Source organism: Thermobia domestica, chromosome 13 (assembly GCF_964235325.1).
Source record: "Thermobia domestica chromosome 13, izTheDome1.hap1.1, whole genome shotgun sequence".
In the NCBI taxonomy this organism is placed as follows: Eukaryota; Metazoa; Arthropoda; class Insecta; order Zygentoma; family Lepismatidae; genus Thermobia; species Thermobia domestica.
In genome coordinates, this window is record NC_137466.1 from 216,290,761 (window position 1) to 216,308,854 (window position 18,094).

The following is an 18,094-nucleotide window of genomic DNA, read 5'->3' on the forward strand; positions in this document are numbered from 1 at the left end:
AATTTAACTAAAATATTCTATTTATGTGGTGTTGCAAGGCAACATAAGATGAAAGCTTCAAATATAAAGTCATGTCCAAAATAATTGCCGCATCATGTCTATAATCCTCTTGTAAAAATATAATTTAATAATGATTTTGCAGGGTACTTTTAATACTTTTACCCTGTGTATAATCGGGAAACGTATTTTTGTGATAAATTTCATATGAAAAAATTATAAATACGAAAATTAGAATGAGTAAAACAAAATGTTGCTGAATTGACAGGAAAGGTTTTCTCGTAATATTGTTCTTATTTGCTGCTCTTTGACGTGAAATTTACCACATACGTGTCTTTGCCGATTATAGACATACTAACATTATAAGAAATACCGGGCGAAATCTTTATCAAATTATATCCCTAGAACATATTTATAGACAGGCGACAATAATTTTGGACATGACTATAGAAAGTTGTCACATAAGTTTGTAGTGTTTTAACCTTAAAAATATGTCAACAATATCTTATCCTTTATTGCTAACGATTGCTTGCCAATGTGCTACTTCCAACGTGTTCTTGTCAGTGATCAATTAGCATGCCACTGTCAAGGCGGCAGAATTCTATCACGTTTCGAGATACCTATTGTTCTTGAATGAAATAGGAGATTGGGTCATTTACCTAGGGCGGACATTATTGTGGTAAAAGAAGAGTAGTTGATCGTTGTAGTTCGATTGTCTTCTTGATTCGGTACATTTACTGAACATTGGTGCTCTAAAATTGCCAATTACTGTAAAATATGTACCATTTTTATTATTAGATTGCAAAGCCAGGCTAAAAGGATCTTAGTTTATAAAATCGGGCTGACCTTTAAGGTCCCTGAAAATCGTCGCATCGATGCACTGCTGCTCCCGGTTGAATCCAATATTGCCTGATAGAGATAGGTATCCTGCGGCATCGAATATATACCCATTTTAAAGACTGGTGGAAATTTTAAATCAAATACTGGACATTTTAATATTGATTTTGAGTATAAGACACGCCTGAATTTTTGATGGCGATTTTTCGTCTTATATCCAGTAAAACATAAATGACCGTGTGGTTGTCCAGTCAAACACAATTCAAGCATTTAATTTTTCAATTCCACTAAATGCGATGGTTATATTGTGTGAATGCAGAATTGTCTTAGGTAGAGAGGTGTAGATGATTCATCCATTCTTTTTTGTTCATACGAACGCAAGGGTTCGTTTACATCACCAGTGCCAATATACTAGACTCGTATTTACGACTAGTCCATTCTCAAGCAAGAAAACTACCGTCAAATCTGGAGTGATAGGGTCACTGTTGTCAGAAAATGTAGAGTCACTATTTTATCAGACACGACAAATTGTGTGAGGCTGATATGATATCTATACAATAGATAAAACACGGCGACGCAACTAGGATAGTTGTCGACCGGGGCAAAAACTCGCCTCAGCGCCTCCCCCCTGACCAATCAAACCAAAACGCTCCCCGATTTCACTTGATATTGGCATCACACAGTAATTCTTTTTTTTTTTCATTTTTCTTCAAGTGGTAAAGCTTAATTTCAAAATTGCAGTACAGAATTTAATTTTTAAAATATTTAATTATTACAAGCAGTCAAGCTGTTGTCTGGAGTATTATACTCAGGCATTTTGTTAATCTCTTAATTCGATGTAAATTAAATGAAAACACAAAAAGCTGGAACTAAAATTTAGCTTTGAGAGCTCTTTCGGCTGCCAAAGTTTTTATAATGTCCTCAAAAAATAGCTTTTAATCTAACTTATGCTCTATGCATATGATCCTACTGTTGATGAGTCATTGTTGTTTTCTTAAGTTTCTCAGATATTTTTTTAATAATCTTTAGTTGGCTCAAACTCCTTTCCTTACCTTATAGTGAAAATAAATATTTGTCCAATTTTGCAACCCCCAATACGGCGCCATGGATACAAGCCCCGTTTCCTTCCTCTTAGTTATGTCATTGGTTGAACATCTAATATGTAACGCCATTCTGGGACAGAGTGACATGAATCCTCGTGGATGAGCTTGTTCGCTTTAATTAGTTTAAAATGCTATTAAAAAATATGTAGTTTTTTCTCAAATAACATTACAAAAACAAATTTAGCTGATAATTTCTTAAGTATACAGAAAAAGCAGAGAACTTACGTCTCTGAGTTCAGTTATTACAGCACTTTAACCTTCTTATAAAGTGGGGCTGCAAACCTACCCCAGTGCTAATTATTTTGTTGTTACTGCTGTAAAAATATTTCTACAAGGACGAGATTCAGCTACTTTAATTATTTATTTGTAAGAAATATTTTTATGGGGAAGCCATTTGTACTAACAGACTTCTTTTCTAAATATTTACAAATTATTAGAGTAGGGCACTAGTATACCCCACTTGGTAAATCTTGTTACTTTTTAAATATGCATTGTTTCCCTCAAAGACCACTAGGTGGTAGGTCATCTTAGCTTCCTTTTTATAGTTAATTGTTCCTATTAAGCAATTATCATGCACAAATGTGGAAATGTAGTGGTAAATGATAATATAACGCTTGTACCTCTCTTCTCTGTCTTGTGCTTTATTTAGAAGGTAAATTAGTCTTAGGTATTAGATGAACGTTACTTCTCTTCAATGTTAGTAATAATAACCTTTTAGTATTTCCGGATGCAATGTTGGGGATAGAGAGAAGGTTAAGAAGCAAAAACGAAACCACGAAACAAATATTACTATTGAATTGAACTAAGGAAAATGTGTGAGGAGTTCTTACCCCACGGTCACGAAGGTTCGAACAAAATATGATATTTGTAGCACTTGTATTTGCAAAGATCACTCAACGAAGAAGATTGTTAGTGTTTGTGATAAAAATAAAATCTTACATGTTTCTGTATTTGAATATACTGTATAATAGGAAAGTAATTTTGTAACAGTATTGGACTCTTGTTTGTTTTCAGAGAAACATTAACATGCTGTATTTTACAGAAAATACAAACTATACCGTATTTGTGAGCTAATATACGAATATATTACATTATTTTGTATGTCGAAACACTAATTATGCAATACAAATTCCATTATTACATTCATATATTATAATAATTAAACATTTTTATTAAAAACAATGATTTATTTGTAAGGTGCATTTGCACCCAACTCTGTATATAACGTGAGCCATAAAGGTTGGTAAAAAGAAAGTTAAATATGGAAATTTTTATTTTATTTTTATTTTAGTTCAAGCACAACACAACAGGCTCTAGGCCCAATTATTGTGTTGTCTTTTACAACGAAATACATATTAATACAAAACAGTGAGATATACAAATAATTAAAAGAAATACACATTACAAAATAGACAATTTAAAAATACACATTCATATTGTCTTTAGTATATGTGCTCTTTATATGCCGTTTCTAAAACATGACTGTTTAATTGTTCTTTTGTACACACTTTCCGATATGCTAAATATATCAATATTGAAGCCTTTTTCGACCTCATTGTGGAAAGTGTTTATCCTCCATATAGGAGATTTCCGAAGGATATTTGTTCTTGCCTTTCTTTGATAAAACGTAGATGTGTTTCCTATTCTCGTTCTGGTTGATGGGATTTGGAAGAAAAGCAACGAACGCAGCTCAATAGACTCAATCTTATCATGTATTAATTTGTATAAAAATATTAGATCATTATATCTTCTTCTTTCGTATAAAGTGAGTAGTTGATAATTTTACAGTAACTCTCTGTAAGATTCATATTTCGGGTAAAGCCCAGTTTTTCTGTACGTTAGAAGTCTTAGGATTTTTTTTCTGTATTCCCTCAATCATATCACAGTATTTTTGCATATTTGGTGTCCACACAACAGTAGCATATTCTAATTTTGACCGAACATAAGTTAAGTACAATTTCATTAAAGTTAAATCATTACGAAACTCTTTAACTAGCCTCATGATAAAACCAAGGTTTCTATAAGCCTCGCTCGTTACTGTTTCCATATGATGCTTAAAGGTTAAATTTTGATCAATGAAAATTCCAAGATCTTTGATATACTTGGGAGAGCTTAATTTTGTCCCATCAATCGAATAAGTATAGTCTACATAACTACTCTTACGTGTAAAACGTAGGAAGTTACATTTATTTACATTCATTTTAAATTTATTTTTGTTACACCATTCCATAATGTTAGTTAAGACTTGTTGTAGTTTCTCGCAATCATCAATTGAATCTTCCTTAATATATATTTTGAGGTCGTCTGCAAATAGAAGACAGTTAGCATGTTTAATTCTAGTCGGCAAATAATTCACTGCTAAGAGAAACAAAAGCGGTCCGAGATTTGAGCCTTGGGGAACACCTGACAAAGCATTGAACTTTTCAGAAATGCACCCTTTATAAACAACTGATTGCCTATGGTTACTTAAGTAGGAAGATATTAACTGTTTGTACTCTTGAGAAACGTGGAAAGAGTTTAGTTTGGCTAGTAAAATGTCATGATCCACTAGTCGAAGGCTTTAGAAAAGTCAGTATAGATTACATCCATCTGATTACCTTTATCAATCTCAGTTGTGATGTAGTTAGTAATGATGGCCAGGTTCGTGGATCTTGATCTATATCGTACAAAGCCGTGTTGATAGGTCGATAGCACGGGTTTCACATTATTTAGAACACGTTGATAAATAATCTGTTCAAATACCTTTGAAAATGGTGACAATACTGATATGGGTCTAAATTTATCTATATCTCTGGTTTCGTTGGCCTTTGGTATCGGACAGATTATGGTTTCTTTCCACTTTTCTGGAACAATTCTTGTCTTTACTGAGATATTCGCTATAATATGTATGGGATATATAAGAATATACATACAACCTTTTAGTATATAAGGTGGTATGCCATCTGAATCACACGACGTTTTTGGCTTCAATTTTCTTATCGCTTCTTCTACTTCTTCCATTTTTATTTCATTGAGTACTAACAGATCTAATGTATCATGTACAGGTTTGTCAGGAGTGTAATTTTGTGTATTATATTTAGCAACGACATCTGAGTATACTGACCGAAAATAATTAGCAAACGCATTAGCAATATCTTTGTTGTTTTTGACCATTAAAGGGAAGAAACCCAGTTGCAGTATGTTTAGTTTTACTTTTAATGTAGTTGCAGAAATAACAAGGGTCCGTGTCTATTTTATTTTCCTTTTCTAATATGAACGTTCTAAAAGCTTGTAATATTTCTAGTTTTATTTCCCTGCGCATTTTGCGAAACTCCTCTCTGTGAAATGAAATTTTCCTCTTTCCACTTTTCAACTTTTCCGCTTTTCGTGATGGTATGATTTTGCTTTAAATAGAACACTTACTCTCCATCCTACAACAATTTATCTATGTTTAGTTTAAATTATATGCATAAATATAAATAAGTACGGATAATTCACAACACTGTTCACTTCCTAAAGGTTACACATTAATAATGCATAAATTTTTAAGTTTCAAATTGTCGCTTGAATTTCAGAGCAGTGCTGAACCTTGCCATTGGAATTCTTGCAATTGTGTCCATCTGTTGCTATACTGGGCTTCTCATATATGCGACTTATCATGACTGTGATCCACTCATGAAAAAGGTACGTCTATACCATGGAATAACACTTGTAAATTAAATCAATTCTTTAAATATAGCATTTTATGACGTTTTCATATAATATTAAGTCTGTTATCTACGTCAGTTACTTTACGCATATCATCAAGTACACATTCAAATTTAGCCCGTAATATCCCCTTGTTGTCTTCATATGTTTACATATTGAGCACCTGTGTTAGGTGATTGCTTACTACTTTTGTATAGTTTCTGAATATATCTAGCTTCCATTCGCATACATTCTTATTTTTTCAGATTATTCTAAATTAGTGAATAGTTTAATAGAAATGTCATAATTGTCAAGGAAGTAATCAACTTAAAATTAATCCCATTTCCAACCTGATCCTAACGCTTCCAAACAGGCATATTTTTGTTCCCTTGTTATTCATCTGCTTTTATTTTGACACATGTCGGGAATCTAGAAATTAAAGTTAAATTGTTATAAGGGATGTCAACACAAGCTATAGAATCACTTAGCTAAAATAATATGAAGAATATAGCTAATTAAGGAATGAAAGCTCAGATATTATAGGATTTCATAAATTATTTATAGGTCGGTTTGGTACTCCTATGAAAATGAAACACAAAATTAAAAGTTCAGTAGTACAGAATCAAATGATTATATTTTGTATCTTCGGCGGCGGTGACTCAGTGTTAGAGAGTTCACCTCCGATGCTTGGAGTCCCTGGTTCGATCCCACCTCGCGCCGTGTGGACTTTGTGGTGGACAAATACCGTGCTCGTGGGTTTTCTCTGGGTTTTCCCGTTTCATTCCACTTCCTGCATTTCACTATTTTATTCATTTCTGATAATCACCGTCTCCTTTAGTCTAACCGGCATAATCGTGGTACGTAAAACTTAAATATTTCATTTCAGTTTTTATATTTTGTATTTTGAAATTCATACAATTTTCTATTTAATTATCCTGTTCTTCTGCGATAATATTATGTTGTATTGTTTTAAATAGGCTATAACGAAATCCGATCAGTTGGTGCCATATTTTGTGATGGACATCGCCAGATCAATTCCTGGACTTCCAGGAATGTTCGTTGCAGGGGTCTTCAGTGCATCACTAAGGTAAGACTTGAGTATTTAAGTTTGGCTTGTTGCTGATTGTTTGTGAGTTTCAGCTCAAAATGAACATACTTCTATTTAGCTAAAGATAAGAAATGTTTAGTATAATTCTCGCTTTAGAATTCATAAAATATAGGAAATGTATTTAAGGCAAGAAAATGCAAGTACGTACACTCAATTACAAACTATACAGTGGGAGAGAGCTATATTTACCACAGTACTGAAGTAGAAAGTTTTATGCGCTTAGAGTAGAATTATAATTCGAGATAGTTGGCTCTCAATTACATTATATACACCTGTATACTTGAAATAATGAGACGTAAGCTAAATAAGTTACTATGTGCATAAATGTAGCACATAGTTTTATATTCCAGATATTATTAATAAAAATATCGAAAAGAATTATTACTCTGTCAGCAATAAGTAGAACCGGTATTAAATTCTTCCATTTCACATTTATCACGGACGAAGTGTGTGCGTCTGTTTATTACTTTCGAGATACTGAAATGACCGGTTTTACGGTTTGTTGAAACGTAACAAATAGATTGATTGTGGTAACTTGTACAACTTTAAAAACTTCGTATATGTATGAAATAAGACAGCGTACCCAGTCTATGAACGTGCTACTGAACAGAGTTTGCGAAAGTACACCATATACAATATGCAACTGAGAGGGATTTTCTCCACTAATTCACATCAAACTGCGAAAGATATCAAAACTATATTTGTGCTAGAGAAGCTGAATGAATGAACCATACGCCGTCCGTTTGTGAAATTTCGTGCAGGTTACACAGCACTGAAATTTGATACCTGGAACCTCTTATATACGACTGTATTTTGGCGGTTCTACGTGGTCAATAAGGTTAAACGTTGAATTCATAGATGCCACCTGAATTGACACCGGCGAAAAGGAATCGCTGTCTGAAGATACGTATTTTTCTCTACACAGTAGAATCGGGAAGGATTCCTGCTTTGAGTTGTCACTTCTAATAGAACAAATGATGTATTAGGATAATCAAAAATGATGATGACAATAGTTGGATCGTGATTGAGGAACCTGAGGAACCTCTTGCTCACAGATGCCGTTGTTGCAGGAACAGGGGAGATGATTCACCTCCTCTTTTTCATCGAGGTAAAACCATTATTGCGGACCGTTGTAGCGCTAAACTTAAACGCTCCACAAACTTTTCCACAAAAATACAAAAATATTCAATGGATATAGAACTCTAATGTTGCTCATCCACGAGGACAATGGCTTTATTCTTCTGTTCTCTTTCGCACAGATTAACACTTCCTTCATCATCTCTACTATTTCTTGGTAATTAAAAGCTTACTCGATGACAGTAATAACTTCTTTTCATCATAGACCCCAGACTTGTGATACCATAAAATCAAATTGTTGCTTGACCGATATCAAAAACGTCTTTCTTTCTGAAGCCGAATACTAGTTTGATTAATCATGTAGAGCGTTAACCTTCTAATGTGACAAATCATTCGAACATTTCAATCACAACAGCCCAATTGTAGAATATAAGGCATCTTTCCATAGCTGAAACACTTTTCCAGTTTTGTAGTACTCGTACAAGGAGAAATACTAGTTACATAATAAAGGTAGCTAGCACTACTTTGGTGCAGCACAAACACACTCTTCTTTCGGCGCGAATTTAGAAACACATCAAAGTATTTTGTCATAAACATAGCTTTTTCGTAGTTAAGACTCATGGTTAATATCTTTATTACAACATCAAGATAATTTAGTAGTCAAAATATTTACAAATGGAGTGAAATGAATGTGGAAAGTTGTATGAACATGTTCTCAAAAGCTTCTTTCACTGCATATCTGCAACACAATTCATCTTTCCTGGTATTATCTTAAGAACATTTTTTTGTAGCTTCTTTACTCAGTTGTAACAAACAACGGATCAGATATATTTTTTCCGCGACATACCACCAGGTGATTTAAGAAAAGTCCTGCGCCATTGGAAGCAATTATTAAGCTAGATGTATTATGCTATTTTGCATTAAGTGTTGTATTTAATCACGCTTCAGCATGTAGTAATTGCATCTCAGCTGTTGTAACGCTATTTTTTGCATGTCGTGAAAGCAGTGCATTACAACAATACAGTATTTCTTGTAGTTATTTTACTGTTTGTACTATTTTGTGTCACATGTGTTAGTATGTTTAAGTAAATATTTTCAGTATTTCAAAAGTGCCCGTTTGAAAACTAAAATTAAAATTTATCCTATTTTATTCTATGTGTACATGTATAATGAAGTCACTCAATTCTAATATAAAATGTTCCGTATCAGTCATTTTCTTTTCACGTATCTGAGTTAAACATTATATATGTGACTTTACTTTGGTGTGTTTCAATCATCAACACGTAATAGACGTCTAAGATATGACTTGTACTTATCTTTGATTACGGAATTTACAGTAGTTAATTTCGTAGTACCCTTGGTCTGATTAGTTTCTATTTTATTGTATATTTTTCTTTCTTATATATTTTGACTTGGACACATATTACTCAAAATTGTTCTTTGTATGGTTCTGCCTCTAATCGCAAAACAATAATTCACTTCTAGTTAGTCATACTTTCAAATAAATCGTTTATATAACTCTATGGTTTAGTTAAATATATGCTTTAGAAATCAGTTTCTATGTCCTACGTAAGAGTTGATACGAAACCACATGTTTAAGTCAGTAATATGTGGAAAAGTCCCAAAGTCATAAGGTTGATAATGTTTCAGTTCTTGTGTAACGTAAGTACATAAATTAATGATTTAGCAATGCCGTTTGAATAGGTTCTTTCGACTTTATTTTCTCAGCTCGATGTCTACAGGGTTGAATTCAATGACAGGAGTGATCATGGAGGATTTTGTGAGGCCAGCATTGAGGAGGAACATCTCAGAAGCCACGGCTAGTTTCATTATGAAAGTGATCGTAGTCATCATTGGAGGAATATGCGTAGCTGCGGTATTTGTTGTAGAAAAACTAGGATTTGTTTTACAGGTACAAATACATCTAAAGTAAAATGGAGAAAAAGTTGTTCTCTTAATTTTAGATGACCATTATTTTCATATTCGCAATATAAATTTGTCCTATTATCTAGATAACCATACGTCATTGTGATTATTCTACCTCCCCACTCTTCCTAGTTCTTCAAATTTCGATGTTATTTTCATGCATTCTTTCAATTCTTATTATTGAGGGAAAATATTAAATTGCATCATTCGAAGTAAAAACGAATTTTGAATGCAAAAAAGTTTGTAAGTAAACATGTGATTCATATTAGTTTCTTATATCCATCATAAGACTGTTCTAGTATTTAAATGTTATTTATCCTAAGAATTCTTTTGACTGTGTTTGCTAGCTGGATATTACCAAATATAATATATGAAAAATCAGGCTTTTGTGTTTCGATAGTATATTTTAGTCTAGCATTCCATATGGTCATACAATATTTCGTATTACGAGTATAGTGTTTGCAAAGTGGGAAATGCAGCTGCTTCTTATCTTCCCTTCTAACTCAGACCATTGAATTTTGATCTTTATATTTTTTTTTTTTTGGCAAAGATTTCTCAATTACAACAGAATAGTTATATATTTATACAACGTATAAATTAAACCATAGATAAAGAATACTTAATATTAGTTGTGATTATCGTACAATTAAGGATTCTTCGTAAATTTTAAAAAAGAAAACGTTGTTATTGAATGTCTCACATAGCCTTATCTGTTCTGTCAATAGAAATGTGAGACAACTCAGAAGTCTGTCTTGTCGAAATAAAATGTTGAAAATGATAGTAAATTCAAAAAGATGTTGTATAAAAATATCGCATATCAAGGTGCACATCGTCTGTCGCATGGTGCAAATAAAATTCTCTCTTCACTAAAACAATCTCCTGAAACCTGGGTAACTTTAAGTTGTGTCATTTCATATGAAAGGATCAATGATTAGATTAAAAAAGGTGGCCCAAAAGTAGATACACACTCTGCATTGATCAAGTATGATATTTTAATTTATTAAAATAATGAATTCTTTCTTCGGTCTTTTCCGAGCTTAATGTATAAGTGAAAATAAATTAAGAACTCAGAATAAAAGAAATTAAGTCAATATATGTATGGATAACAATAAGAAATTATATAAATTACCATATTCAGATCAGTACGAAGTTGTACATCTACTTTTGGGCCACCCTTTATGTAATATGGATTAAATTCTAATTTTTATATTTAGCATAGATTAGTTTGACAGGTAATAGAAGCATTTTTCTTTCCTAGTTAACGAAGAGTTTATCAGGAATAACAGCAGGTGCTTTGCTAGGATTGTTCTCGTTAGGGATGTTCTTCCCTTGGGCAAATGAATTGGTAGGTATACTGCAGACAGGAAAGTGTTAATAAAACTTATTTTTCTTAGGTGTATAAACAAGTACAACAGAAGTTGCAAGTAGAATGTAAAATGTTTACTTTAGTATCTCTTACACTTTTTCCTCATACATCTCCCCACTAATCTGATGACTAGCGCAAGCATCCATGTTTAGATACCCGGCGGAGATTACGACGGTTCGTATTCCACCTTAAACTGTAAGTGCACATCTCATATAACTTTAGAGCTAAAAAGGGACGCTAAAACAACAAACGAACGAACACTTTTCTTACAAGAAGTATTTGTGTCGGTGTAAGAACATTCTGTATCACTACTACGAGTATTTGTATCTACATTGACATAAGAAAATATAGCAAAGAAAACAATATGCTACTTAAAAGTGAACATTTTTACATTTATAGTGAATAAATAAGCAAACAATCTTTTGTCAAAAAACGTATTGTTATTGGCGACGAACGACATACTTTTAGCGTGATAGAGAACCGATTTCCTTGAAAACAACACTTGAGAATTGGCCCTCAAGCATAACATTTTCTTCAGGTTCATGAGATGTATGGATTGGTATATGCCTCATCATTGGTCACTTTTTCTATTACATAAACTATCAGTATTAAATTTACTAGAAAATAAAAATATCAAATCGCACTAGTAGTATATTTTGGAAAGTTGTCTGGTTAATAGCTAAAGGTAATTCATTCTATACACAGTGGCTTAACATAACAATCAATCGCTGCGTCTTGAAGTACCGCTATGTTGTTAAAACCACAATTTTTCAGGAGAACTAAAAAACATTCCAAACCTAACATTTTGCCAAATATGCACGGAAACACTTGAAAACTATACTAAAATTGGTTCAGCGTATATTATGCACTGGACATTGTGTTTACGTAGGACATGTGGGTTATCTTTTGCGCCTTTATAAACACATAGAGGATCAATACATACCTGATGAGAACTTGAAGCCTTTCATTTCAATCTATTATTTTTATTGCTGTGGCGAAACAATTGGATATTCACTTATCACCTTATAAGAGACCCTGCCTTCTAGCTTTCAGGTTCATTTCCATGGCAATACTCATTTTTGACAAAAATGTCATATAGCGGTTCTTCGAGGAGCAGCGACGACATTTGACTGAGCTGAAGAAAATTACACGATTGAGGTAAATTTTCATCCAAACTGGAGAAGATCGAGGAAGATGAATTTTATGGTTGTAAGAATTATGGCAATCATAGTTTGATATGGTTTCCATTTGACTATGATTGTATTGAGTAGTCAACTGTTAAATCGTGCATGTTGTATGAGCCTGTAGTCATACGTTAACATCGCTATTTATCCTTCACTACATTTTTGTTGGCGATGTGTCAATTTCTCCCCTGTTGACACTGGATTTAGCACACTTGCATTAGGATAGCACATTAGTGCAGCCGTGTACACGATCAAACAAATCTTTACCAGCACATGATCTGAATGTTCTCAAACACATATAAATATTGGCGTTTACCTTTAGACTCCTTATACTGACTGACTACCTAGGCCAGTTGTTATGCATTACTGGGATCCCTAAATGCACGTAGTAATAACATCTTACTATTGCTTAGAGGGTGGAAGTATTTCTGTAATGGGTTTATATATATATATAATAGTGCGCATTTTCTGATTAAAGACATTATAATGATCAGGCTTACCATAGGAATTTATTCCAAATATAATGAAATCAATTTCGATATACTGTATATTGCTTTGTTTGAAACTTCAATTAATAGTAATTTTAGTTGAAGGGTGGATATCTGAAACGTGGCTGCATTATACTTTTACACTACCACAAAAATGCACCACTTTCATAACAAATTTTTAAGATAGCTCTTGTAGATTCTGACAAGAAGGCAGATGTATTGAGTGGAAATCAAGGCTGAGCCATTATCATATACTTTATGAAATATATATGTATATATAGCAAATATCAGTAAATATTATGATATATAATTACATAAAATTATGTTTCGACATGATACTTATATAATACGTAGACATGGAAAATCAGGGAAGTGTTTCTACACTTGCAGCTTCAGGACAATATTATCATAATATCAGGAAGATTTTTTGTCAATTATAAACTGAGATTGTAAAGAAGGGAAACGCGTTTATTTCATTTGATTCTGTAAAGTACATATTGACAAATACTATCAATATATCCATTCAATAGTTTTCTACCAAAGGCAGTTTTCGTTTCATTTAGCAGAAAGTGTCCTTTATACAAAATAATTAAATCTATATATTAAAATGCTACGTTTATATGTTTGTCTCCAAAGAGAAATTTATATGTTTGTCTCCAATCCTTTCGACGATAGGATTTCGAAAACCACAAGTGATATAAACGTAAATTTTCACTGGTCCATTCCAAATCTTGTATAGGTTGTCCAGTTCTAATTAATATTTAAAAAAGAAACATTTTCAGGAGTGCACTGTAAGGGTTGAAATTTTAAAAAAGTAAAGCAGCATATCCTACGAATTATACATTCCAACACAACATAGTATCATAATTGTATATAGGAGTTGCATATCTCTCAGGCCTTTGTATCATGGCCAGATAATGAGGAAAACCGAAGGATAACCATTTCTCCAGTCTAAGATGAATCTTTGTTCTTTGGAGTGTTTTGACCAATGAAAACTATACATTACTGACATTATAATTAATTGTGTGTGAAATGTATTTGCTTATTACATACTGCAAGCAAGAAGAAAGAAAACAGTGATCATATATGCATTAGAAACTCCAACCGGAAGTAGGCTCATATCTTGCAAACGGTGCGAGATAATTAAAATATCTCCCCTTTATGATATCCCTTGCCATTTTTTTTTAATCAAGACGTCTTTCACTTGTGTCTGTAAAGGAACATGTACAGCTGTTGTGAGGAATGACAAGGAGATTCATGCTCATGTGTGAATGATGCGCTGTGTAGAGAGCGCAAGTTAAGTTAGTTAGTTTATTATTATCACAAGCAATATTTATGAAGATTATTATTATGTATATTGCTCAACTATTCAAGTTAAACCTACTTATGTTAGTAATTATTATAATTAACTATCCTTCTGTCTTCTCTGCTCCTCGGTAATGGAATTTCAAAATTAGATAGGCATATCCTATATAAGAAAAAGCATGCATGTAGTCAATTAAATCATTTCATATTCAACGATTTATAAGAAATATATAATAACATTTAAAATCCCAAATCCATTTTGAGATAAAGTGTCCAAAATTCGTGTTCGTCTACTTCATTCAGTAGCATCAATATACTAAGTTTCATAACTATGTATGCACTGGTTTAAAATGCCTTGTGCTATATGTGTTGAACAGTATGATCCATTTTTCGTGTAGGAAGAAACTACATATACCAATTTCGTGCTTTTATTTTTAGTAGTAAAATAGAAATTTGTAATAGTAACATTTTTTTTTTTTTTTTTTTTTTTTAGGGAATGATCGGTTTTGTGCATACCGTTTCCAACTTTTATGTTATTAGTCAATTTTATGAAATCAAACCTTAAATTGTTTGTTGGATCGGAGTTTAGTGTCCCTTCCAGCACCAACGCTACACGAGACGTTCACCTTCAGCTTAATGTGAATTCCAGAATACAGGAGCTCGTGTCGGAAATTGAATTGGAATCTTCAGCGCTGAAGACGAGTATCGTAATCATATAGCTATAAGTGACTGGATCGGAGTTTAATATTCCCTTAAGCACAGAGCCTGTATAGTGAGTATGTGGAACGAAAATACGTAACTGCGTTCAAAAAACAGTTAGGGCTCTATTCAGAAGTAGAAGAAAACGAAAATTAGAATTTTGCGTAGTTAAAAGTACTAAATTGGAAGTCAAAAGAAATACAAATTGTGAAATTACTTGGGAAGATTTAGAAGAGAATAACTACAAAACAGTTAAGAATAAACCCGGCGGCAGTGGCGCCAAGTCTCACACACCCGCGCCACCTGATTTTGTAGCCCATTACTAATAGCTGTCTGTTGTTTTTGATTGGGGTTCAAATTGGAAACTTTATTTTTCAATGCACACTCCGGAACGTGGTTTATTACCTTGAGATGACAAAATAAAATTATTAACGAAAAAAATAAAAATAAAATTATTAAGTAGATTTAAAATTTAACAAATGGGTCTGTGATACTAGGCACTAATAGATTTTAAAAATAATCTAACAACATTATACATCTCTGTGCATAACATAGTATCAACAATACAACAAGAGAGAGTGTAAAGTGTATCAAATTCATGTTCTTTTACAGGGAGCACTGGTCGGTGGTGTTACTGCTATGATCTTGGTAGCATGGGCTTCTCTAGGTACCCAAGCAGCTGTAGCCTCCAAGCAGATAATATTTCCCAAAAAGCCTACCTCTCTGGAAGGTTGTGCACCAGACGTTTTACAATTGGCAAATATTTCCGTCACCAGTCCTCCGTTAATTACAGAGCAGATTATGTGAGTAAAAATGTTCGTTTGATCTGTTATCAACCGTTGATTAAAGATTCAGCGTTACTTTGTCTGTAATCCACATAACATACAGAATATAATTAATCCTGATATTACGAAGTATCCTTAAGGTAGGGAGATGAACGATTTACAATACCCAATTACTAAAATATTACAATCTGTCATGATATAAAAAAAAGTGATACATACTTTTATGTAAGTCGTCTTGAGCTTTCATATCGATTAGGTGAAATAGACTTCAGAAATCGGATTAAAACATAATGTCTTGTTACAGTTACTGAAAGTTTTATTTGCGGAATGCTACTGCAGCATCACTCCAGTCATATTAATTTATGCTATTAATTGCTTTTCTATGATAACTTTTGGAATGGCATGTAAGTTAGAGACTTAAATAATATATATTCTTTGACTATTCCTAATACCTGAGGTGAACACTGTTGTGCGAACTATAAGTTCAGCAGAATACTTTCTGTTAGGTTCTTGTTGACCTATATTGCAAATTTTCGGATACATTCTAAAATTTTCGGCACATTTTCGGACACATGGCCACTCTAGAAGGGTCCAAATTTGATGAAGAGACATCTAGAGGAAATAATTCTGACATTCTCCTGATTTTCCCTGTTCATGTACGTTATAAACCCCAATACATAGCACCTATAGAAAGCGTGTTTTATACTGAAGAGAATGAATTATAAGCTATGACTTTCCAATGTACAGTGTTGATGCAATAACTATTTCACTGGGAGTAGGCGATTTTCTATATACTAGCAGGGTTAATGGGCCCCGGAACTTACTCTGTTGTCCATGGCACCTAATTTTTTGTGCATGGACATAAATTTATTATGTTTATCGAATAGACTAGATTTGATTATTATGTCCGAATATCAGGTTCATGTCCTTTCCTTGTAAGCAAGTAAGGATATTGTGTAAATGTACTCAGATTCAAAATATATTAAATTTTAATTCAATTTGTTAGATATGGGATTAGTAACTTATGTTTTATTGCTTCTATTCAGGGATGGTGTATTTCCCTTGTACAGGATGTCTTATCTATGGTACACAGGACTAGGAGCGATGACAGTTATCTTGGTAGGCCTTGCTGTGAGTTTTATTTCAGGAGCTAATGATCCAAAGAAAATGGACCCAACTCTCTTTACCCCAGTAATTCGAAGGTTTCTATCAAAGGAAGCAAGAGAAGCAACTCAGGAAGTTCTACTTGCAAAAGTATCTCTTGAAGACAGAAGAAGAAACTGGAATTTAGATTTGTGTGATTAAAGAACGATAAATTATAAAATGTTAAAAGATATAGTGGCTCTACGTGCTTAGTTGCAGAGATGATGCGGACATTTAAAAAAGAACAACTTTCAAAGAAAAATTGTGTTAATAATCTTACATGTCTTATATTAACAAGGATAACAGGAATAAGAATTTTTCAACCAAACCACAGATGTCACAATTGCAAAAGTTTGAATAAAGCAGAGTGGCTCCGTTCGTGAATGATTATGGGAACAATGATGGAGTGAGAATGTAAAGATGCAGAGAGAACTAAAAAAAGATCCACCTCTAAAATAATATGGCTTGAGATTGAATCAGTAAACCATCACCCAAACGTGAGTACTGACCTTAGTTCGTGGAAGTTCTCCAATTCTTAGTAAATGACATGTCAATAACGCGAGAGTATTTATTTTGATGATGATACGAATATTCAGTTTCTGCAAGCCAAACCTATAACGGTTACTGAATGAAGTATGTTTGTTCTGCTCTTCAGATAATGTTCTAGTAGATGTCTGCGCTGGAGTTGAAGATGCTTATGTTAACTCCTCACCATCGTAGGTATTCTGCCGTTATTGGAAGGTCACATGCTGCAACTGAGAAGGTTTTATGCTCCATGATCTTCCGCTAAACCTCTTCGTTTCCACGTATTCCTCTGTTTCGAAATCGTCCAGTAATTGTGGTCTCATTAGCCCCTCTCTGTCTTTCCTGCCCCCGTACCCTCTAGTACGTCCCTCAGGATAAATTGCCTTCTTACCCATTGCCTTCTTACCGATACATTGCCTTCTTACCAGTTTCTTTTCTTCTAGTTAGTAACATACAAAATTGTTCTTTTCTTCCCGACCATTTCTGACACAATCTGAATCTTTTTCAGCTCGGCCCAGTTAATTCTTTCCATTCTTCTTCACACCCACATTTCGAAAGCTTCCAATCGTTTTTAATCTTTCTTGTATAATGTCCATGTTTGTAACCCAAACAAAGCATTATATAAGTTTTTTTTTCTCAACCCTTTCTTCTAAAGTCTTCTGTCGCCATTCCTATACTTGTTTTTACTTCACTTGATACTTGATATCATCAGTAATAATACTACTCAGTCACCTGTTCAATTTTCTCCCCTCCTACTTCCATATTTGACACCGATTCCTTCGTTCCAATTACCATGTCTTTTGTCTTTCTAACATTTATTTTCATTTTCATATTCTTCTAAACCCTTCCCTACTATTTCTAACATTTTATTGATTTTCTCTTCAA

General features: G+C 33.2%; 1 protein-coding gene across 1 annotated transcript in view; it reads left to right on the forward strand.

Moving 5' to 3' along the window:
• Nucleotides 1-17,596, forward strand: part of LOC145667690 (sodium-coupled monocarboxylate transporter 1-like) — a 33,058-nt gene extending 15,462 nt beyond the window's left edge. Inside the window, exons 8-13 of the mRNA XM_081735150.1 lie at nucleotides 5,492-5,600; nucleotides 6,581-6,690; nucleotides 9,517-9,700; nucleotides 10,973-11,059; nucleotides 15,369-15,559; nucleotides 16,588-17,596. Of these exons, the coding sequence (XP_081591276.1) occupies nucleotides 5,492-5,600; nucleotides 6,581-6,690; nucleotides 9,517-9,700; nucleotides 10,973-11,059; nucleotides 15,369-15,559; nucleotides 16,588-16,846 (940 nt within the window). The 3' untranslated portion in view covers nucleotides 16,847-17,596. The remainder of the gene's footprint in view (nucleotides 1-5,491; nucleotides 5,601-6,580; nucleotides 6,691-9,516; nucleotides 9,701-10,972; nucleotides 11,060-15,368; nucleotides 15,560-16,587) is intronic.
• The last annotated feature ends 498 nt before the right edge of the window (nucleotides 17,597-18,094 follow it).